The following is a 25,326-nucleotide window of genomic DNA, read 5'->3' as shown; positions in this document are numbered from 1 at the left end:
TTCAAGGAGTGTTTCTTGCCTAACTATACCAGAGTAGTTAGGGGAAAGTAAAGATTTTTGTTAACCTTTGCACTCCCCCCAGTAAAAACATTCCATAAATTATATGGAAATAGAATATGGGGCATTATTTGGAGTGTATCATAGAGTCTTCCCTTCAAAATATGAGCTATTTTTCTCACTCAGTTTTCTAATCACTGTAATGTGAATTACTCATCCTACATTTAGAAAATATAGGTTATCTTCCTTTTGTATTCTGAGTATCCACAACAACCACTGAAGAGGGATGCAAAACATTCATGGAAATGACTGCATAGTGAGGGAAAAAAAAAAAAAAATCAACCTAGCTATCAACAACTAAATACCTAGTTTGGGTAGGATTCAGTAGTGAACTCCTAAGCTCGAGTCCTGGCTCTTTTCTAGGCCAGGCAGAAAATCATGGTCTACCTTCTCCTATATTCCAACACAAAGGCCTCTAATTATTTAATCCCTCATTTTATCTCTGTTTCAAGTTCAAGAAATGGCTCGGGAGTAGAAAGCTGCTCTTTAAAAGGCTAAATAAGCAGAATTTCATACTGTACTTCCTACTTTCAGGATCTACCTTTAAGCTATGGATTGGATAGATGTGTCAATTTTGGTTATCTGAAAGAAAATACAGATACAAGCAATGGTATCTTGAATAAAAATGTTTCCACACAGCATTACTGGCAAGTATTATAATCAATAATCCATTGATTAAAGTTAATTTCTTCAAACTGTATACTACAGAAAGTAGAAGAATGCACTTGTAGACTTAGAGATTTTGACCATTCACATGAATGACATTAAAAATTGCAGGCTGATTTCGTAATGCACTAATTTTAAACTCACAGGTTTCAAATGAGACATGTCACTTTACAGCTCATCCAAAGAAAAGAAAACACAACAGCAAATTGTCCATCCTCCCCAAACAGCTCCACCATCCAGCAGCCCTTCTGCTCAAGAGGCTGCCACACTTTCTGCAGGCTCATCTCACGTTGACTCTGAGTGAGTTTCATGTAACTTTCTTTTGTCCAATTTATTTGCTGCTTTCAAACTAGTCCTGAAAAAGATGTAGGCAACCTACCCTTCAAAAGCTATTTGTCAGGTAATATACATATGGTTTCTGTATTAAAACCCTCTGAATTTCCACCAGAAAGTGAGATATTGAAATTGCTAGGGGTCTCATCTATAGAGATATCCAAAAGTTATGTAGTAAAACTAAGATTGATATAAGTATTTCAAAGATAGAACTATACCTGGCTTGACACAATACCAGTGCAAGATGCCTTTTAAGTCTCAAAGCTACTTTCACTGGCAATCCCAGAAATTTAGGATAAACTGATTAAGTAATCAACATACTTTCTTTCAACAGCAACAGGATCTCAAACCCTACCTAAATCATGCCTCATTACAGAAGAACTTACACCTTTTTGCTGCAGGCAGAAGATGATCGTTAGATGGCAGCAAGTCATATCTCAGCAAGGTGTACAATTGTGTACAGAAACAACAGGACCTGGAAGCCCCTCTCTTCCAGCTCTTCTAGCAGAGCCCATTATGTTTGCAGCCGATGCAAATTTACAATAAGAAAACAGGCACTTAAGGATACAGTAAAGAGAGAAATATAAGGAGAGTCCAGATAGCATTGAAGGCGTTTCCATTTAGCTTTAGTGTGTGCTTAAAAATATATTTTGAATGTGCTACCAGCCACTTACCTGTCTTACCTTGTCCTGGGGTCCATCAGGCACAGCATCACCAGCAAGCTGAGGGATTGTTCCATTCTGCTCTGCACTCACCTTCAATACTGTGTGCAGTTTGGAGCATCACAATATAAGGAAAATATGAAACTCTCAGAGAGTATCCGAAGTAGGAACATGAGGATGTTGAAGGGCCTTGAGGAGAAGCCATATGAGGAGTGTCTGAGGTCACTTGGTCTGTTCAGCCTGGAGGAGACCTCACTGCAGTTACAGCTGCCTCATGAGAGGCAGTGGAGGGACAGGCACTGATCTCTTCTCTCTGGTGACCAGTGACAGGACCCACGGGAATGGCCTGAAGCTGTGTCAGGGGATGTTTAGGTTGGACATGAGGAAAAGTTTCTTCACCCAGAGTGTGGCTGGGCACCAGAGCAGGGTCCCCAGGGCAGTGGTGACAGCACCAACCCTGACAGAATTCATAAGTTATGTTCCACTGGAGCTCCAACCCCAAGGCCCTCCTGTTGGGTCCCTACAAGCACCTGCTTGAACCACAATAGCAAGAAGGAGAAACTTCTGTACCAAACACAGAGCCTCAGACCAGAGAAATTATGCATACGTTTAAGGAGAAACTACTTTTGCAAAACCATGGTAGACTATCAAGAAATGCAGGACTGTTTTATTATGCCTGAGTACAAGTGAGAAAAAAAAAAAAATCAGCCATAATTTTGACTTTTCAACTCCCTCCTCACTGCTGCTGCATTACAGCAAGATCACTAGGAGCACAGATCATTGCTCTTTTACACCAGCTTCAGTAGCTCAAATGTAAGCTCTCCAGAAAATCTGGCCCACATTCACACTAAAATATGTACAACACAGGTGGAATCAGAGACTTAAGCTGCTAAAACCATTTTTTCTGCAGAGCATGTGCAGCCACATTTGCCGGCAGATTTCCTCAGAGACAGCAGAAGGCATTTCTGACATACAGGAAATGCACCATTTTTCCCCCTCCAAAGCCTTAAAATTTAATGTCATTTTTAACTAGCATGACCTAGCAAAGCTTGGTGAAAGTTGGAAGGTCACTTGCTTTTGAAAGTGAAAAAAATACGTGTTCCTATACTTGCTTCAGAGCCAAACCACTGAATGAAGTGCCTTTGGCAAAATTTTATAGTATATATCTGCTATTCTTTACAATATTGCTCTGAAATCCACTATTTATAAAGAAAAATATTACATAGATGTTTAATTAGGTTATAGCATCAATCCCAAGTACTTATACCCTTATGTCACCATTTTTAGTTTTACATTCCAAGAGAGTGCTAGAGGAACAAATTAATAAATAAAATCCAAATTGCTTACAGTTTTTCTTGTATAAAACTGACCCTGTCCTCCATCTCACTCTAGAAAACTCTCAATTCAAGCAAATGAAGATTTAGTCCATGGACAAGCTTCAAATTCTGAATGAAAATAAAAACTGAGCCTTTCAAGACTCCATTAGAAACAAAATATCCAAAAAACACTTTCAAATCTGTTACCCTCTTACTGCAAAAGTTCCATACCTTCTGGGTTTCTCATGGGCACCTCCTTGCAGCACTGACTACTTCTTCACAGCACAGCCAACAAACTGCAGCTCTTCTGTAGCACTCTTCTTCTTATTGGACACAGCTGTGGCCTACTAAGGGCGGGCCTGTTCCTAATCTTTGGTGATTGGTACAGCTGCAACTCCTCAGGTGTGAGACTGCCTTCTGCACTATTTTTTTACATTCTATCCCTCCACACAAATCAAGTTCCTGAGTTTAGCTTCCATGTGATACTTGGCATAAATCAGGTCATTTATTTAGAAGCTGACAGATTTTTGGCATGCTCCTCAATTTAATTTAATTATGATTTTGACTACTAGTTTGTTTGTCATTTTATTCAAAGCAATTTACAAAGATACTCATAACTCTAGACCTATAAAGAGTTTGAAATTTGAGAGATTCTAGTATGTTATCACTGGCTGTATTTTTACAGGCTGAAATATATTAGTAACAGAACACAAAAAACTAATTCCACATGTAAGAGGTAGTAAGATATCTAGAAAGAAGCCACATTCCTAAACACTACTATGTCAACCAAAACCTCATGTATAAATCTGAGCTAAACCAAAGAATTTACACAAGTTGACCATTCAATGTATCAGCTATCATTATCTAGAACAATCACACAATGCCAGTTTAGCCAGACTTTTTAAAAATCCAGAAGAAACTCTCATATAATTATTTTAATCTGCCTCTTTTCAGTTAGCTTACCTAACTGTGCCACAATCCATCAAAAACCTCTGTTAGCTGGTCCAGCTAGGCAGCTCTCAAAATACAGGTCCAATTTTCTCTTTTTAAGACATTCTCTCAGGCTTCCTATATTTGTTTTCACTTTCCTTTTCTTTATGCCATTTTTACAGTACTATCCAGATGGCAAAGTAATGCTCAGACCTATTTACATAAATACAGTTTCAGACACCAGAGAGTTAGAGAACACATTGCAGGGAAAACAATGAAGATAAAGAGATTTCAGGAGAGGGCAATCAAACGATCTTGCAGTCTTTCTTTTCCTTTTTTTTTTCTAATATATTCTGCAAAAGAATGATAAACTAAATTATAATATTATTCAAAATAAAAATCCCTAGTATCTAACCTTTTAATCTCGAAACAATAAAAGGTACTTTAGGTAAAAGAAAATATGAAAGCAGCAGGCTAGCACAGATCACATTTCCATTTACACTGATGAATTCAACCAGTTATGTCAGGTGAGAAACTGGGTCCCCCGTGGAATTCAGACTGCAATGTCAGGCATCAGGCAGATCCTGTGGTACTGTATACATCTCCTATTTATCTGGCCTCATCCAGAACAGAAGAAATTCCCCAATTTACAGGTGTTTCACTTTGCACTCTCCGCACAGTGCAAATTCAAAGAAAAGACAGAAGGCAGTGAGAATCCAATATGTTCTAGTGCCAAAATCAACTTTGGACAATTTTCGGTCTTATAATTAGACTCTCAGTGTGGAGTATTTTAGGAGAACATGGCTCAAAATTATGCCTGGCATAGTTCTATTCACTTTCTGAGAGATTAATTTAGCTCTTTTATTGTTTATGCTGTTCCACACACTACATATAGGTATCAGAATAAGTCAGAAACAGAGACAAAATCATTGACTGCATTTACCTCAATCACCATGTATGCCCTAATTGAATCACAAGCAAAAATGATTGCATGAACTGAATTTATCCAAAATTGATAGTCTGATTTCAAATCAGCATTGAGCCTACATTATTCTGACCAAACAATATAGCTTGATAGCTCATCTCAGTGTCTAATGAAGTAACATTTGCATAATGCATGAATCTAGCTTAGGAAAATTGAAACTGCTTTGCCTTAAAGATGGCCAGATGTTTAGTGAGCATGTGCTTAAGGCACAATTTCACCCAGAGTAATGAAGACCAAGACTGAGACAGATAAGTAATACAGGAGGAAATTTTTTATTTCCATTTGCAGTGGGAAAGACCAGCAAGCTTTTTGGTGATCCAAATCCTTCAGTTACTAGTAGTAGTAAAATTCAGAAACTGGCACTCTTAGACAAACAAAAAAAAAAAAGCTTTTTTGATTCCAATATAATAATCTCTATAATACACAAATTTGACTGCTTTGTAATTTGACCACAATCTACAGGCCTTCTAGGTAATGAGAAACACATGCTGTGCACACTGCAGCAAACATACCTCAGGGAAATACCTACCTGGAAAGCCATTTGAAAGCACAGAGCTGTCAGAGTCTGATATACGGAGTGTGTGTAAGCAGATGACAGTTATTTCTTTGTCTCAGTTAGCCAACACACTTTACCAAACATGAACTATCAGCCAAAGCTCACAATCCCTGGAGTTCACTAGCTACTGTTTCCAAGAAGGATTTTGAAAGGCAAGGTCTGAAAACAGAGGTAGCTTACTGGTTAGATAATACAGGCAGAAAAAAATCTTAAAATCTTGGGCACACATGTCCTTATTCTTATCTGAGAGAACCACTGCAAACTTCTAGCCTGTTTAGATAAACATATTCTGGGTAAAAACAAGAATCAACAGACAACAGAGAGAAAGGTTAGTACATGCAACTGAAGGAGAAAAAGATGCAACACACAGGAAAGGTGATGAGCAGTTACCACTTGCAGACATTACCAGGAGCACAAGTACAGAGCCACAATACCCATGTCACTTTTGAGCTGGTGCTTTTCTGTATTCAACAGGATTATGAAATTCTGTTTCTTCAGTTTTTTCTTTTGAAGGATTTAGTAATCTCTCTTAAGGAGAAGGACCAGGAGGTCTGAAATAGCATGGCTGTCTTATGAAATGTTCTCAAAATAGTACCAAACATTTCCGGACTTCTCCCTCTCTTGCAGCTCCCTGTGCTTTATCACATTTGTTCAGTTTCTTGCATAGCCTCCACAGAACTTTTGGCTTCACAGAAGAACAGTAATACAGAAGCAAATTATATGATAGTGTAACCATCACTGTGTCTATGTCAACATGATGAAGAGTCTGCAAGACCAAGTGGTTTTTTCCATTTTTCTTTCTAACAGCTGGCCTAAACTCCTTCCTTCAAATACAGTTATTTGAAACCTCAAATCAAAACAGGTACAACAATCCTATTATTATTACATATTTTTTGTTAAGGCCAGAATTCCCAAGGAAGAATACTTACAAAAATCATACCAAATTTCTTCTGGTATGCCAAGAATCAATAAGATTTCATCTAAATTTCTAATCTCACCTTATTCTAATATTCACTAAATATGAAAGGATAACATCGGTGGAGCTGATGTAACAACTGGCATTTATGTTAAGCTAGACACTGTAAGAAAGAGTTTGACACCCTCATACTTTTATGAACCTGTGGCAATTTTCATAAATCTGACCTGACAAACAGAGGGCCACATTCACAAAGGTATGAAGGCTAGGTATTTAATACCTCCTGTTACTAAGTTCCTTAAATATTTTTTTAAATTCTGTTATTGAAAAATACACAAAAGCAATTGCAAGAAAACCAGAACCAGTTATCCCTGCTCCCAAGTCTCCCAAGAAATGCAATTTGCTAGATAAATTATGGGGTAAGCACAGGAAACAGTCAGAAAGGATGACAGTAGTTTCTTTGGTTTAAGAATCTCATAACAGCCTTGAGAATTTATTCTCCTAGACCCCTGAATAGTTTCCATACCTTTACCATTTATAACTTAAAGAAACCCTCAACAGTTAGTAAAATTATTATATCACCATTAAAATACCTGTGGTAAGTTTCAAAGCAGTCACTACACTTTAGTGTCTCAGATGTTTAACTAAAACATATCCAAAACTCTGTGGTCAAAACTATCTGCTTCTGTGTAGTGTAGAAAAAGTTAATAATAGTTATAATAACAGCTTCCTCTCACAACATTTCTTCAGCTTTCAAGGGTTGCAAATAAAATTTGCAGAAGGAGGAAAAGAGCCACAAAGTTTCATGAGAAGATAAAAGTTTTAAGTGTAGAAAGCAACTTACCCAATGCAACACAGAATGTAACAGAACCACCTGTATCTTAAAAGTCTAATGACAAGCAGATACAAAAGAAGACTGTGGGAGAAAGACCTTTGAGGAAGAAAGCTATGAAAACATATAAAGAACCTAGAATGTCACTATTTTTGACCACATAAAAGCCCCTTTTCCAGACCAAGAAAGCAATAAATTAGGACTACTTTGATTTAAAAGGAGGAAAGTGTATGGTGTTAGCAAAAGCATGGAAGCGCTGGGATACAATACAACCCTGCAGGCTGCGGAGCTTTTTAATTGCATTTGTATTATTCTTCAGTTCTGTGTAGTCATTCAGCAGAAATACCTTGTCTATACCTGAAAAACCATATCTGAGAGTACTTAAGCGTCAAGAGACACCATGTTCACTAAAAAATCTTTAAAGGAAATGTAATAAAATTCTCTAAACCTTTTTTTTTAAGGAATCTGACAAAAAAGGAAATTATGACCAATTAGACTGATGACAAACTCTCTTACGGAAAAAAAAAAAGTAAGTTAGGGAGGGTCTTCTGGGCTTTGCTCATTGCAATAGTGGTGTGGAAAATGCTGATCATTGTTCCGATATTCAAATGATGCTGATGAACAGTATTCATTCTTTACCAAACAAAAAAGCCTTCCAGAAAACTGAAGATGATTCTGTGGCCCACTAATGGTTTACAGGGAGTCATCCTGTATTCAGCTATTCCCTCCTAACGACCAAGCACATTTATAATGCTGCTGGAATTGCTCTAAGGATGCTGTGACATGTAGGTCTACATCCCCTGAAAGTTATACCGTGAAGTCGTATGAAAACTTGTCATTAGTACATCTCTAGTACTTACAGAATAAATCAGCAACATCCATTTGCTTCCTGAATAAATCCATAACTGAAAGCACTAAGGAAGACCAAACTCTCAAAACCATAGTTTAAATTACATCAATATCATTCAGGAATCCAATAAACAGGTCAACACAAAAGTAATTACTCTTTATGGAGCAATCATGGAAAGCTCAAAATCTAAAATAAAGTTGATAAACACCTGACCACTCAAAAATGAAATTGATTTAGGCCAAGAGATTGCCAATTTACCCTAAAGTAATTCAATACCTTTTACAGCAATTTAGCCATAGTTTTTCTAAACTAACTTTCCCAAGTGTTGGCTATAAAGAATGTGAAGCTATGTATTGCTGAACAGACAAGAAGGGCAACTACTGCTTTCTAAAGGAACTTTAACACTGAGTACACTACTTCTAAAGCCTAAGGCCTGCAGAAACAGATTGTTGAAGTGGGAGAAATCAAGCTTTAAAAACTGCAACTAAATTTTTAAAGTTTGAAAAACTCTCCAGCTTTAAAAGCGGAAAAGGAGTTTCTTAGCACTTTTTGTGTGATGGCTAATACATTACCTCAAAGAGGAGGTACCAGTTACATATTGTCTCCCTGTTTATCTATGGAAAAAACATTCAGCCTGGCTGCTCTTCAAGTTTTGGGTTTTTTTTTAATACCCACTACTGAGCAGATGATACATTTAATTTTACTATCTTACTGGAATTAAATTGCTCATTTGTCGTACACCTTTTGAGACAACTCTAAGGCTAAGTTCATCCATATTTGACAATCTGCTTGAATTCTGATTAAGACACAGCAGCAGACCTAAGATCAGTCCATTACCAAAGACTTATGACAGAATCTATCACTCCTCCAAGAAATAAACTGGATTTCCTGCCAATGCAGTAAATTATAGCAGTATGCATTTTACTGCTGCACATCACAGCACGCAAGCTAAATTGCAGAAAAATTAACATTACTCTAGTTCATCCCATTGCACCTCAAACAAGAGCAGCCTAAGGCCCTTCTTTATCCAAGTCTGTATCTCCCAGGCCCTGTTTTAGTTACACAAAGTCGAGCTCTAAGGAAGACCAAATGTAGAGACTGCCGAGGTGATGTGTGAAATAATCAATCCATGTTCATTTCCCCAGGCCCAGCTTCGTCTTTTCCAGTCAGTTTCACTTTTGAGATTATACAAGCCTCTCACAAGGTCAGTGATGGAACAGAAGTCACAGACAGATGCAAATTTCATTTTATTACTACTACTACCTCCCAGAAATATTTTCATACTGAGGCACTGACTACCAGAGCTTAAGGCAACAAGAACAAGCTTGTACAAGAGGTGATTTTGTTTTATCAGAACAAAAGTCCATTCATCCTAAAAGTTTTCTATAATGCAAACATTTTTTTATTATGAGAGATCCAAATTTAATGACAGTATATAAATATGCTCTAGAAACAAGAACAGGAATCTGATCACAATCTAGAAGAATGTTTAAGTGTATGATTAGTATATCAGTCCATGTAAACAAACAGACTCACTCAGACTAAAATTTCATTCAGTACATGAGTGTTCTCTTAGGTCACAGAGCAACAAAGGAGCTGGTAAGATTTTCAGGGGAAAATACAAATAGCCCAAGGCATTCCATTATTATAGTGATTCTCTGAACTCATCAACTGGAAAACTCACTCCTCAAAAATAACTGAAACCATCTCCCTACATAATTGCTTTATAAATAGATTAGGTGAGATAGTGAGACAGAGTTAGAAAAACACACTTCAAGTTAACAACGAACTGGGCATCAGCCTTGTGCTCGAACAGTGACTTGCACTATCTTTGAGAAGATATCTGTAAAGGAAATACTCGGGGGTATTTCACAGGGGGCTGAAAATGGGATAAAATCTGGCTATAAAGTAGCTCTGCCATATGATGGAAAGATTCAGCAGGCTATGTTTCTATAACTGCAGCTGCTCTAACAATCATTTTAACAAACAGACATAAAGACAAATAGATATATCAAACAAATGGACATAAAGACTGAAAGTATGCAAGAATTTCAAGCCTAATCATAAGCTTTGAGTAGTAATTTAGACAAGTCTCCAGATCTTTAAGATTTTTTCTTTCTTTAAGATTTTTTTATTCTTTAAGATACCTATAACGTCCAGTGGAGAAGCAAAACGAGCATGTGGGAACTTTGAAATTGAAGTTCAAAGAAGTCTACCAATACATTAAAGGGTAAAAGAGAGTTAAAACTGCTTTTATTTTAGAACACTTAACTGAACAAATGGAAAATACAGCACCCATAAAGATATATGGCATAGCCTAGAGAGTGGACACAATACAATGAAGTGATGAAGTACATAAAAGAAACACTGAATTGCCATTTAAGAATACTTGAGAATAAAGAGATGACCAGCAGGTAACCAATTACTATTTTTATGGACAGGTAAGTACAGTTTATAAAGCTGCTTCTCACACTCTCTTCAACATTCTTTCTGTACAGCTGTGTTAAAATGAGACTCCAGTTGCAAAAACCACACAGGCGTAAAATTCTTCCTTCACTAGCAATTTGTGCTTCAATCTCAGATTCTTGTAGCTACTCAGTTAACCCTGTATGTGTGAATGCATAAATACACAGACTCTGATGCCACTGAAGTTTAATAGCCTATTTAATCACAGAGTGTTTACCTTTCTGTTTCACAAAACTACTTCTAGGGGATTTTTTCCCCCACTATTTATGTCTGGTTCCCAATTTGATTATTGGTCTCTTTCTCTTTTCTGTTCTTTTATAAACAAGCCAGTATTGCTTATCTGTAGAAAACCAGGCTACAGTAAGCCACGTTAAGCTATGGTTTACAAGGCAATCTATAAGCCTTTACAGCTATTGACAAGAAGCAGAGGGTTGATGAAAAATGGATTATGGATTTTAATGCAAAATCATATGCCTCCTGGACACCATTTTCAATGGAATATACTAAAGAAAAAAGAATTTAAAAGTCAGATTTCTAAAAACTGAGTGATATGAAATTCACACATCTGGTTTACAATATAAAGCATGAGGAAAAAAAACTGCAAATGAATTCTAAAATTAAAAATTAATTAAGAGAACTCATTTAGAAGACCCTTAATATTTTCTAATATGGTAGAGCAGTCATTATAATTACAGATATAACAAATATTTTCAATAAGAAAAGATTGAATTAAAGTCTTGCATCCTACAGCCTAATGTCTCTAATGACATTGCACCTTGAACAGGAAAATTGCAGATTTCTTTAACTTACTTCATTAGATGATGAAAACCAAGACAAAGAGATATAATGTGCACTCAAGAACATATAATTTGGCTCATAGAATGCATTTGTCATTTACTTTTGAATAAACCAGATTTTATATCCTTTAAATGAGTCTAAGTCCTATTATGTTCTTGATAAAGGACAGGCAAGATATTTATATATGAGATGGCTTTCATTTATTAAAAAGACAGCCTAAAATTTTTGAATGGGCATTCATGTATCTTGGAATTTTAAATTCAAAATACTTATACTATCAATAGCATCTACCATTTCATACCATCATGTCATAACTCAAAATGTTGAAATTACTTCTTTAAAGCTATTGCCACTCACAATCACTTCCTAGTATCACTAGGTTCATTATTCAGTCTCTTTTTCCTTGCCTTTTATTACACAATAGCTATTTCTTTATATCAGGTTTTTTAAACCATGACCCAAAGAATCTTCCATGTCACAGACAAAGGAAGAGTCACCCCTGTCTATTAAGAGAACAAGTTTCTATTGTCCTCATAAAGATATTATAATGGTGAGTCTCTAATAGAAGACCAACCACATTACTGTTCTAGTCTTTCTGGAAATTTTGAGGTTTAAAATAGACATATTGAAAGTACCTCGAAAATGAGACACTGATAAGACTTTTAGGGGAAGTGACAGAAACTCTCTGCAGAAAGTCTGGAATGCAGGGTTAGCCGTAAATCCCTGTGGATTTTGGTGTCTTTGCCACAGAACATGACCTCTCCTTTGACTTGAAGCCTTTTTGATGAGGCCCCTAACATTTCTTCCCCTTGTGGCAGGTACAGCCTCACTCTAAAAAGCTTCATTCTTCCTTGTATTCACATGCAGTTCATCTGCAATTAACTTTGCTACAAGAAGGTGTCTGATAGCAACTGTCTTTTTCCTGACTGTTAAAGAATCCATTAGATATTAATATTCATGCTCAAGTCTAAGCATAATTGCAACAGTTAGTGACACCTGAAAAGCTTTGCTCTACAAAATCGGCTTGAATGTTCAGCTGAACACCCATTGAAAAAACATCTTAAAGAAAATTATTTTCTAGGTTTCACCCACTAGATGAAAATCACTGATGAAAACTGATCAGAAAATATACATGCAGAGTTTGATTTCTAGAGAAGCTCCACATGATTTTCCCTCAGAAGTGCTGCAGACTAAGAAAAAAGTAATTGAGCTAAGGTCTAAGTCTGGAAGTACACAGCAGGAAAGTCCGCCTTGTACGTGTTGATGATCTCACCCTTGAAATAGAAGAGATGGAAATCAAAGTAATCATCACTCTTTTTGATAAACCTTACCAAGTTGCCTGGACAGAACAGCTCAACTTTTAATAATAATTTAGGGGAAGAAAGCTAAAAGTTCTTGTCCTGGTGAGAAAAAGAGCATAGCTGGGCTCTACCAAGAATCTCCTTTTTTCTTTCTCCTGAAATGAGATTTTCATGCACATTCCTCTCCCTTTGAAATTTCAGTTATATGACAGATACCAGACTGAAGATATCTGTTCTTTCTTTCTTCCTCTGACACAGGTAATTTCTAGCTTCTATTTCTGTTCAACTTTTTGTGTACCCATGCTTCAGCGGTTCACAGTCTATATGAAAAACTGCTTACTTAAAAGTAAATAAATAATTATTTTTAATTCCAAAAAGTGGTCAATTTTTTTCTTCCAAATAATGGCTACTGAACACTGAAGCCAAACAGTTGAAATAACACAAACTGGGGGAGAAGACGCTTCTCAATCAGTTCTGCCATTTCAGAGACAAGCCATCATACAGCACAGTGGCTTGCAATTTTGTGAGGACTTGCCATCTTCACTGTAAATTTGAGACTGCAAGATCATTACTGCTCCCTTATGTATGTTTGGACAAACTCCAAAGTAACAGAGCAGAAATGGAGCTTTTGGACAAAATTTTGCAACATTTGAGTACCTAATGTTAATTTCCTATATTGGTAATTAGGTTTGAGAACAGAAAAGAAATTCAAAAATTCTAAGGTAGTTCAGATTCAGTTTCAGTGGGATGTACTGTCCACAAGCACACCTGAAATAATGTCCATTTCTATTCAAGAGATTAAATATAACTTTATGCAGTCTTGAGTCCTTAAACCTAAATTTTGAATTTCATTATTTTATTTATCATTCTGCCCTTACACATTACACATATTTTTTTCTTCAGCTGTAAGCAAGAAATATCTCAATGTCACACACTCATTAACCATCCTAACAAGACCATTTACTATAAAAGAAATACAATATGCATTTTTAAAACGGATATTTTGGTGCATTTATCTATTTTGGGTATCTTGAACTCTAAAGGTACGTTGAACTAAAAGTTAATACATAAGTAAGTCTGTGCCACAATAATCTTCCAAAACCCACTGATTTCTTATATTACTATTTTTTTCCTCCTACCTGAAGTACTTTTGATGAAATGCTTTCTTATTATTCCACAAACACTTCCAGCACCCCAAAATTCTACTTACAAACTAATTCAGAGAGGCAAAGAGCAAAAACACATTGTCCCCATTGCTTTGGAACAGAGTGCCCATTCCTAGAGTAAATGCAAGCCAGAGGACCCTCCAATAAATTGTTCTCCAGAGAAGTCATTATGGTATGCTGTCACCCTTGAGCCAAGAATGGCACAAGAACAGACGAGAGACCCAACTGCAAGGGCAGAAAAAGCAGCTTTATTACAAAATATTATTGATTATTGGTTTATATAGCCTGATAAGATACACTCCCACTTGATTGGCTAGTTAATAAAAAACATCTTTCTCACACACCATTCTTGAGAAGAACAGGAAAACAAAGTGGAAAACACCACCAGCAGATTGTTTATACTAGCCAGTTATCACATTCCTACAACTCCCTAAAATTCCCAGAAGCCATTGTGAGAAACGATCGCTGTTTCTCTCTCCCTGACCAGACTGGCATCCACAGCAGGCCATCAGGGAAGGACAAGATAATTAGCTATTTATTAGTTCAAGAATGGAGCAGCTACTCCCATTGCTTGACATTCAGTACTTCACATGAAATATCAATCAACACATTTCACAGTTGGTGAATATGACACCAAGATGTCCACAGCACATAATTTGTTTCTGTGTTTACTTGTCAGATCTTCAACTACAAGGGTGCATAGGAGTCTCTGACCACCTTGTATTTGCTGCAATGATTTGCCTACTTTCATATTTATAGGCAAAACCAAAGAATAAGGTTGAACAGACACCTTTTAAATTCAGGAGCTTTTCTTCCAAAAATACAAAAGATACATGCAATGCATTCATTACATTCTTATAGGAACACTGTACACGGCAGCCTTTGAATGCCATTGTGAAAAGAGACATTGCTTTGAAGAGGTTATTTTAAAATCTCAAAGTACAGTAAGATATTAACAGGCCCTCCATTTCCAAGTTGTATTTAAAAAAAAATCAACCTAATTTAAGAAGGGGAATAATATGATAAATCCAAACTCAAAAGTTGCACAAGCAGCCACAACTACCCATAACCTCATATCTACATAAACATACAGCCTGCTTTCTAAATCTGATTATGTTGCTGCAGCACTGAGGAAAGATCTAGAGTTCAGACTGTAACAAGGGACCAACCATAGGTTTATTATTGCCACACAATCACACTCTCAGTTTCTCCTGCCTTTACACATACAGTACATCTATGAATAACTTCTTCAAAGTTATACTCTTACATTCAAGACTGTTGGTAACTCAGTGAAAGAAAAGCAACCACTGAAGAGATGATGAATTCCAAATAAATATGCTGTTGTTATATGATGACTTTCATTAACTCCACATTATTAAGCTGTATATTTGATTGCATCTTGAAACAACATCTCAAGAGCTTTCTTGAAAATGACTTCACTTCAAACTTTTTTTTTTCCTAAGATGGCTATTTTATCACTGAAAATCTACGAGCATTTTTCAATAGACAACACAGAACATAATATTGCTTACACATTTGTTCTCTTGATGAGATATAAAAACCAGAATTACAGCTGAAAACAGGAGTAAATCAGAATCAAAACAACTTATCACTGTGGTATTTAGTGTCTTTTTCAAAAGTTAGTATTGATGCCAAGATCAGCAATCCAGATAAAAATCTTTGTAACTAAGTCACTTACCATATTTATTGATGATACAGGACCAATGCTGTTAACATAAATGTCAACATCAATAACTGTCGGTTTTACTGTGGAGAAAAAAAAATTAGTATTATTTTGCAGACAACATAAATAATCCCTTTAAATACTTTTCCCCCCAATAACCACAAGTTCTTTTTTTCAGGTACAACTACTGAGAAATATGGATAATGTATTTTTAAGAAAAACATGGTTCTATTCCTCCTACCCAACAAAAATAATTGCCAGAAATTAAAACCTGTACCACTTCATCATCATCATTCCAATTTGTCAGCAGCAATTTGTTGAAGAAACTTTCAGTGCTAGGCCTGGTAGCTCAGTAAAGCTCAAACCTAAGATGCCTGACATGAAAGTAGAAATAATGTAGTGTATTACTTTTTACCTTTGCCTCAACATTCAGGTCCTTTAGCCTGTTTGCTCCAGATCAAAAAAATCCTTCCAGATAACTGCATCTCATTAGCCCTGAAATCATCCTAACTTAGAGTAAAATATGTATGAAATCTGATTAGCTAAACCTAAGCAACTCCTCTTTCAATTCAGATTCATTCACTTCAGACCACATTGCCTTTGCACTCTTTCATTCAGAGGGTTTTGAATTTGATTTGGTTTAGCCAATGCACATTTCCCATCAGATCTTCCATGTTTTCAGACTTCAAGGACTTAATAAGCCAAGACAAGCTCTGTATTCCTTTCTTTTGCTGAGGCCACTAGGATTTCTCTTTCAGCATCTTTGGTGTCATTGTAGCTGCTGGACATTACTGAGCTCTTACTGGTGACATAATCTAACTCTAAAATGATGCCACTCTTACACCAAAAGACACATTAGGTTTTTTTACTCATACTGCTATTATTCTAGCCCCACCGGCTGGAAGAATACATTAAGCTCTAAACTGAAATCTCAATTAGTGGTTTACTTTCTCCAGAGTTAGGTGACTCAAAACTAAGTCCAAAGAATAAATGCTGTTTTAACCTGCACAGTGAGAACTGATGCAAACTTGCCCCTAGTAAGCCAGAAGCTTCTGTTGGACATCTTTCTTTCCCACAGAAGCACCTTCTCCTCTACATTGTTTTCAAAAACCTCCTGAGAGTATTCAAACCACTGAAGTTTGGGAACTATGCTGAACTTGGACTTTTTTCACTAACCCCCAGGCCTCCTACAATGAGGAAATGCAGGCGTATCAGCCACGCAAAACTCAGGAAGCTTTCCTCTGGGAAGCTACTGAGCAGAGAAGTGAGGAACAGCTAAATACCAAGGTTCTGATAGAAGCTTATCTCTGGCAACAATCACTCAATTGGTCTAAAGCCATCTGACGGATAGACAGGGATCTTCACATGTAAACATGAATATTTTTTGCCTGCATCCCCCAAATTTCAGACTATCAAGGAGGTGTCAAGTAGTTTTAAAGTACTTGAAAATTTAGATGGTTATGAAAAAAAAAAACTTGTATGCTGGCCTGTCCTGTAAGACTTTGTATGTACATATCATTAGGAAGGCTATATCCCCTGTTGCAAAACCAGACATTAAAATGGGTACAAATAGTGGTTAAAGATGATAACCATTCTCTCTAATTCATTTTTACACTTACAATTAAGTAACATATACTTTTTGACTGTGTATGGTCAGAACATCCAGGATTATTTAAGGTCATGGTTTCGAAGTGTCTGAAGTACCGGCTGATGAACTCAGATCTCCCCTTCAGCAAAAGAAAATGTGAATTCAGCTGAACAAGCTCAGCTGATTAAAGCAATTCTAATTGTACCCAGCTAATAACTAAATAGGAGTCTAGCAGCTTCTGGTAATGAGTTGCCTCAAAATGCAGTAATAAATGTCATTACACAGGAATTGGTAATAGCAAGAAACTACAGCTAGCTCCTCCACCAGAACAGCATTCATGGAATAAAGAGCTCTAAGCCTTAGAGGGTTTATGCACGTGTCTACCTGGAAGCTCAAGGCTAAGGAGTTCTGGTGAACATTAATGGCACTAGACTGAAGGATACAAATTGGCATGCAACTGAATCTTGGCAGGATCAGGAACAAAATTCAGGACCAGAACACAGTGCTAGAAATCTGGGTTTTTAATCTGTCTAATCACTGCAGTTAAGTATATAAATAGAATATGAGGTGATAATTTTTCCTGGATGTTCTGGACAAAATTCTCTTACACTGCAAAAGAAAAATATTAAGCACTGTGTATTAATGCTAAAGAGAATTTGATCTTACAGTAAAGGTCTAACCTTGAAACAGAATACTAAACAAGGGTCACTTTTTTTTATCAGACATTTCCAGTGAAATTCAAATTGAAAATAAACAGTAAAAAAATACAGGTAAGCTATTATACCTGTTCATTTTTTTTAATTGATAGTTTATTTGAATTGCTTTTTTAAATTTTTCTTGACAGAGGTAAAAAATACAATTGTAATTTGATTGTATGATAAATGTTTGTTCAAGTCTTAAAAGAAAAGACAGAAGAACATAGTTCTTGTTGCCTGTGGTCTTTCACGGATATAAACACATACAAACAAACAAAGGATTATCAGGTATAAATTTCAGATTCATCATGATAAGTTTTTAATTCAAATACCAATCAAAATGTAGCAAGGTTTTAAGATTATTTCCTCCAAAATGTATTATGAAAAAGGAAATAACTTAGTCTTAATGTTATCGTCTTATTAGAAAGAACTCACCCTACGGTGCTCTTAAAAACAGAACTGAGTTTCATGGAAATATGAAATAGCCACACCATCAAGAAGGCTGGACCAGATGATCACTGTGCTCCCTTCCAACCACTCTGTGATCCTGCAATTTCAATGCCTGCTCAGTTTTTCTGTGTATTGCATTCATTTGTGAATGCCCAGTTCATGAAGCAATTCAAGCCACACATGGAATTGCTCAGCTGCAGATGGAGCTTTTTTCCTTGCACTAGAAGGGTGCTCGCAGTGTTGTTGACAGGACAATTAAAGTGTTAATACCTCACTAAGTGCTGACAATAAGATTAAATATGGATACTCAGCTACAGTACTGTTTTGTTATTGGCCTAAACCCAAGATAGTCCTGAAGAGCTGTCAGAAACTTAGAAAAAATACTGGCAGAACCATGTGTATACAACACGCAAGAGAGCAATTAAAGGTTGTCAACAAATGTACCAGCCTTCTCAAAGTTCTCTGAAATGCTATTTAATATATGGCAGTAACTTTCCCTAAAAGACAGTGTAAGCACATCTGAGTAATTGCAGTCTTACACTGCTACTCAGTGCTACCTAAGGTAACCTAGCTGCTTATCACAGTCATTTAATCTTCAAACATGCTGGTTTTAATTGAGATGCGGATTTATCAAGCCAATCAAAATGTTTTTAAACAAAATTAAGGTGATCTGATCCACATGCCCTGGCTTTGAGACAGACAGTGTTTATATTCCAGTCGGCTTTGTAACTATCACACTTCAGACACTACCAACAAGTAGTGCCTACAAACTTTAAAAAAATCTGACAGTTCAAAACACATCTAGGACAACCATAGGATTCTTCTAGTCCTGCATTGTGGATTTACACTGGTGAAAAAAACCAGAACCTGAGCTTGAAACTCATTAAAATCCATGAAGACATTACTGTTGGACACATGCAAGTTGATCATGTGTATAAAAAAACTCAACAGATAAATCAAGAGAATTTTAAAAGACTCTTGAGTAAATCAAAAGAGGGAATGTTATACAATTTCATGTCATGTAGGGGGGAAAAGCTGCAAAAAGGTCCTGTCATTTTATTATGCTTATTTACTACTCTGAATTATCCTGTCCTTTTAAAAAAGAGATCTTTTGATAGATCTCCACTATTCAGAACTGATGCTTATTTCATGAATGAAACTACTTTTCTTCCTACAGAAAGCTTCCTCCACATTTGAAGTCTGTCCAAATAGCACTAATGTTCCTGCATAAATCATAAATATTTAGAAATATTTTTAAAATTTTAATATTGAGAAATATTTTTACAAGCCAAATTAAACGGAGTATGTCTTACTGAGTCACCATAAATTTTAAAATAAAATTATTTTTTGTTGAGAGTTAACCTTTCTTACATTGTTCAACCAACACCCAGGTTTATTCTGGTTTTACACAACACATTGGTGATAAAAAATGCTGTAGACCAATACAAATTTATAGAAGCAAAGCAACAAGAACCAGATTTTTAGAAGGCACATAACTACATAAAAATCACAGTATGATCTCTGTTCAGGAATTACAGGGCCACTTGAGTTCTGCCCAAATTTCACAAGACTTCTGAACGCAAACGACTAACAAGATTGGCTCAGCAGTAATGAGGTATTTTTTTATATTGCTCTATAATGATATTTTACATTCTCTCATTACCACATAAATTGCTATTTTTAAATTAGGACAAAGCTGTAATAAATCATTACACAGTTATTGGTAACTGTAATAGTAGTGATTATAGTGTTAATTTTTACTTTGCATTGGTGATGATGACTATTCCAATTTTCCTACACTACCTTATAGGCAACAACTATTTGCCTAGCTGTTCCTATAAAACAAACTGCTATGCCAACAAGTCACTTCTCAAGACTAAATACTGTTGGCTAACACATCTCCATTTTACAACAAATCACCACATTTGAAGAAAAACATGGTAACAGGAAGTGTTAAGTCACCATCACTGGAGGTATCTAAAAGATGAGTGGATGTGGCACTTGAGGACATGGTCTAGCTTTGGATTTAGCAGTGTTAACTTAAGGGTTGGACTCAAATAAGAATCTTTTCCAACCTAAATTATTCAGTGATTCTCTTCTACAATGCTACAATTCTATCAGTGAGGAAAATTAAAAACCCTCATTCTTCCTGCATGGAAGAGAATGGGCTTGAAAACAGCTGTCAAAGTCCTCGAATTGCTACAGACACAGAAACTGACAGAAATGACACCCCTGTGTTTTAGGTTCAAACTACCAAAACAGAACTGCAAATGAAAATCAAAAGAAGAAAGAAAGTTTGGATTAAAGCAATACCAGGATGAGAACACAGTCCTCTGAAAACAGTATTTTTTTACATGCTAGGTTTGGTTGTCATTTTGTCCAGGAGTGTGAATGACAGTGTGCACATAAACGGACTCCCTCAATTAACTACAAATCACTTTTATTCTTCATTTCCCACCATAACTATCAATCAACCTTCAGCACTTTCATCCTTCATTTACCATTCTCTAATGCACAAGCTGTAATTTTTCAAGTATTATGTTGTGGAATGAAAACTGTAGATCTTAATGGTTAGGCTTGTTTTTCAATCAATCCCTACAGTTTTAATTTTTGTTTTACTTATATTCATCAGAGAGGAGAATTCTGGTGTGATATAATAAGACTGAGCAATAACAGAATTTGTTCCTGCAAAGTCTAGCAAGGTAGCAACCAGGGTCTGGATGAACAATAGCAGCCATGAGAAAACTATACAGATGTAAAAATGAGCAGCAATATTTAAAATAGTATGTGCAGAACATAATATGTACCTGTTTAAAGACAACAGAACAATTAGTTTGTGCCACTAACACTGAACATCCTTGCATTTTACAAATACTTTCTAAGAAACCTCATTAATGACAGCATAGTCTGGGCAGTCAGAGAGGGAAGGGATAAGGAGAAAAGAATTTTCTCATGTAAAAACTTTCCCTGACTCTTACCTAACTTTCAACTCATGGCATCCAGAAAGTTTGTATGCTATACTCCCATGATCCCCTCAAATTAAAAAACATGATAGTGAAGCTACAGAAAAGAGAGAATAAGAACTAGCATCTTCTACATTTAGTTTTGTGTGTGACAGTTAAGACAGAGTTAGGCAAACATTAACTGTCAACCAAACTTTCCTACCTACAATGCTATTCAAGAAAAAACTTCCATCTGTGTATGCATCAACCCATTTCAGCAAATAGTCTCTGTCAGGAAATAAAACACTAAAAAGAAGTTATCTGTGTAAATTATTCACATTCACAAAGATAAGGCTGTATTTTAAGGGAGCTTGCTTTTTAGTAATTGGGAAAAACACAAAAGCAGTACTTTTTTTCAAGCTCAGAGATTACACACAAGACATAAGCATTGCAAAGATACAAGTGGCTTCTTAGAAATGAGATAAAGGAGCATTTTATATAGGCAAAAAACTGCATTAGCAGGGATAAATTATTGGCAGTAAGTTATTAGGTAAATTCAGAAAAACAGTGTTTGAATACTAAAATATTTCTATATAGTGAAGTACAGTAAGCCTAAAGTGTTGCTTTCCAGCATTTGATTTAAATCAGGTGATCTAAAAAAAAAAAAAAATTAAACTGGGGCTCTTTGGAGAGTTTTAAGCAGAAACATTGACTTGTAGGGCTTCAGGCTCAAAGCACTGGACTAAAATTTCTCTACTTACACTTTCAGTATGGCACATTAAAATTTCACCTGAGAAAAGGATGAATAAAAAGTAGGATGTTTCCCCTGAGGGTTGAAAAGCTGCAAACCAAAGCAGGTCAGAAAGCCAAGGTAAAATTTTCCCGTACTCAGTCCACGGTTAAGCAACAGAAAAGCAGAATTCAGGCATGAAGAAAGCTCACTGTCAAGATCCAGTCCTAATCAGAGTTGTTCCCATGCAGGATTTTGAAAGAGTCTATGTTTAATGCACTGGACCAGCATCAAAATAAGACTATTTGTTTATGTAATCTTTCAAAACTCAAACATGTATCACAAAAACCTGAAATGGGTATTTTAGAGTGTTTTATAGAATAGTTTACCCCTAATTTGCTAACCTTGCTATTAATATTCTACAAATGTTCATGGCCAACACTGCAAAAGAAGGCATCAGTTCCTGAATTAGAACTGCAGAATCAGAAGAAATCCCTTCTATCATTCCACCTAGAACAGAGATTGTTCTCATCTTCATTGAACAGCAATCCTTTCCTCAGGAACATTCCTCTTCTTGAGGACTTCTAGTTAGATGGCTAAATCAGAACAAAAGTCTCTGAAAGGAAGACAATCCACTTCTACCTCCCCAAAAAAGAACAAAAAGAGAAGTATCAGTGAGAACAATCAATGCATTTCTGATTTTTTGTTATGATTTTTTTCATTGAGCTCTCACTATATTCAGTGCTGTTTCCTACTAGTTCTTAGCCACAGCACTCTGTGTCCTCAACAAGAGGTTATTCAAATTTATTCTTCCATATAAATCTAAATTAGACTAAACTCTACAATCTTCTGCAGTGCCCAGTACCACAGAAGTTGGATCCAGGACTACGGCTTTCCCCTCCTGAGTGCTGCCATAATACAATCAGAATTTACCCCATCTCTCCTTCCCATGTGCTCTACCTTTACACACAAGTTGGCTTTCCAGGTACAACTCTCTATGATCAATCCTGAAGCAATGAATGCCTCTCTCACTACTTCAGGTTATAAGATGCCTGACACTGTCTTGTAGGCTAGCACCAAAAAGGACTTACAGCAGAAAGCAGTAATTTGACCTTGCATGACACTTCACAGCTTTCTCTGCACTATGATCTGGAAAATACTTTGATCTGTCAGGCAATATGCAGCCCTCTGTCACCACGTATGGGGAAACCTAGCTGGAGCTAATTTAAAGAGCATCAGGTGTGGCAATCAGCAGCTAGCAAAAATAACCTGACAGCCTCTGTGGTAATCGCCTGTGGTGCACTTCAGGGTTCATTTCTGTGTGACATGGTAGGAAAGCAGGTCAGACAGGAGAAAGATTGTGATACTGCTTCAGAACTCAAGATTTTCAATAAGATTGTGGCTGGAAAAGGACTTGTTCTTTAAAAACCAACAGAGTTGTTTCCTCTCAACCAACAAATTTTCTCCTTGCACACACTGAGAAACTGGTTAAATTAGTTGCAAAGAAAACTTTTAACTGCTTTAACAGAGGACTGCTGTTAATGCTCCCAAACAGCACAGTAAAGTACATCAGACAGAGCTTAGTCTTCTGAGTTTGATGATTCAAATGAGCCCATCTATTTGTACCAGCTCTGCTTGTACAAACCTACTCGGGGTAGTGAGAGGTGCACAGCAGTATCTGAGACTGCTCTCATTTCCAGAAATATGGCTAATGGTTGTAAAGATACTGGAGGAATAAAGAAAACCAGCATGACTCTCAAGACAGCTAGAACTGGCAGAGTCGTATTCACTTCATATTCCAAAGTGAATTTATTTGGGCTTATAAATAAAAAATAAATACAGATGACTGCCAGAAGTTGCAAAGATGAAATAATTTTAGAGTATCGGAAGGGAGGGAGGGAGGGAGGGAGGGAGGAAGGAAGGAAGGAAGGAAGGAAGGAAGGAAGGAAGGAAGGAAGGAAGGAAGGAGAGAGAAGGTTGGTTTAAAAGCAAAATTCAAAATTGGTGTTTGTTGAAAATGTCTCAGAACACAGACTGTTGAAGCTTTCTTCAACATATGCAATTCAGAGGCTTCCCTAATGTAAGGATACATCTGAGAAAGAGAAGATGTAAACATGAAATAGAAACTGCCTTACTACTCTGTCATTCAAAGCCTAATCTAGGGTAAGACTTTTTCCCTCCCACTACTAATGGCACATTTCAGAAACCTCACATATACTAACTTTTTGACTGGTAACTTTCACAATTAAAGAAAAAGATTACATATTAGTTTCCACACATAAACTCACTCAGGAAATGTGACTGGAAAACTTTCCACTTAGTTAAAAATTTTCTGTTTAAGGCAAATTATATTCCATATGAAGTTAAGCTTGAAACCATGTAGGGTTCTGAAGACAGCTGTTCTTTTCCATAACTTTGTTGTGGTCTAAGCTGTCCACAAAGGAAGGTGAGAGGAAATATTTCATTAAAGTAAAATGACTTTGAAGGAAACTGTGTTTTGCTTCATTGTTGGGTTTCTTTTGTTTGTTTTTGTTTGTTTGTTTGTGTGGTGGAGTTTTTATTGCAATTTAAATTTTAGACCTGTCAATCAAAGAAAAAAAAAAGATCAATTACAAAAATCTGGTTTATTTCTACAATCTAAATTAAACTGAAATATTTTCAGCTCTAATTATCATCATTCCGTTCTGTGCCCTGTTGGTTTGCCTAATATTTCTGTTTCATTTTATTAATAAAAAGAAAGTAAAATTTCAGGGCCAGAACCTGGTCCTACTAAATTTCAGGATTTGTATCAATGTGACATGGGAGGAAAAAAGCACACTGGCAGGGTAGCAAGTCATACTGCACCTGCACGTAGAAAATGACGCATATCCATTAAAGAGGTCTTTTCTTCAAAGCACTTTGAAACAAAACACAGAATACCAGCCTATGGAAGAGATTTTAAGACCTTCACAGTTTGGAATTGGTTTAGTTTTTTTCTAGGATTGGTGCCTTTCATACCATGCAAAAGATCTGAGTATCTCAGATCTATAATTGTAGCCGGTAAAAAAACAGGTGAATAGATGCTTTACATCATAAAACACTTTTCTTTTTGATCTAATCAGTACACTGTTATTAGCTCTTCAGTATAAAGTGCTTTCTTTCTTTTTTTTTTTTCCAGTTCAAAAAGGCATATATTTTTTGTGGTATAATAGAAACTTTCCAGATACCACCAGTAAAATAAAAACCCTAAAAAGCCATAATATTCATGGAGACAAGAAATCTGCCAAATGTGTGGCCACAGGGGATGCAGTCAGGCATTCCCCTGCTGGTAGAACACTGCTTTGTTTCCAAAGATCAAAGGAAATCTTCTTTGAGTGAGACAGGTCCTGTAAAGGTATCACTTTGCTAATAGCCTTCACAGGTT

General features: G+C 36.3%; 1 protein-coding gene across 1 annotated transcript in view; it reads right to left on the bottom strand.

The window, feature by feature from the left end:
• Positions 1 to 25,326, bottom strand: part of GABRG3 (gamma-aminobutyric acid type A receptor subunit gamma3) — a 300,014-nt gene that overhangs the window by 267,980 nt on the left and 6,708 nt on the right. Inside the window, exon 3 of the mRNA XM_064711367.1 lies at positions 15,534 to 15,601. Coding sequence (XP_064567437.1) covers positions 15,534 to 15,601 — 68 coding nt within the window. The remainder of the gene's footprint in view (positions 1 to 15,533; positions 15,602 to 25,326) is intronic.

This window comes from Zonotrichia leucophrys, chromosome 1, assembly GCF_028769735.1.
Source record: "Zonotrichia leucophrys gambelii isolate GWCS_2022_RI chromosome 1, RI_Zleu_2.0, whole genome shotgun sequence".
Classification (NCBI taxonomy): domain Eukaryota; kingdom Metazoa; phylum Chordata; class Aves; order Passeriformes; family Passerellidae; genus Zonotrichia; species Zonotrichia leucophrys.
The sequence above is the reverse complement of the archived record's forward strand: the minus strand, read 5'-3'. Positions and strand labels throughout refer to the sequence as shown.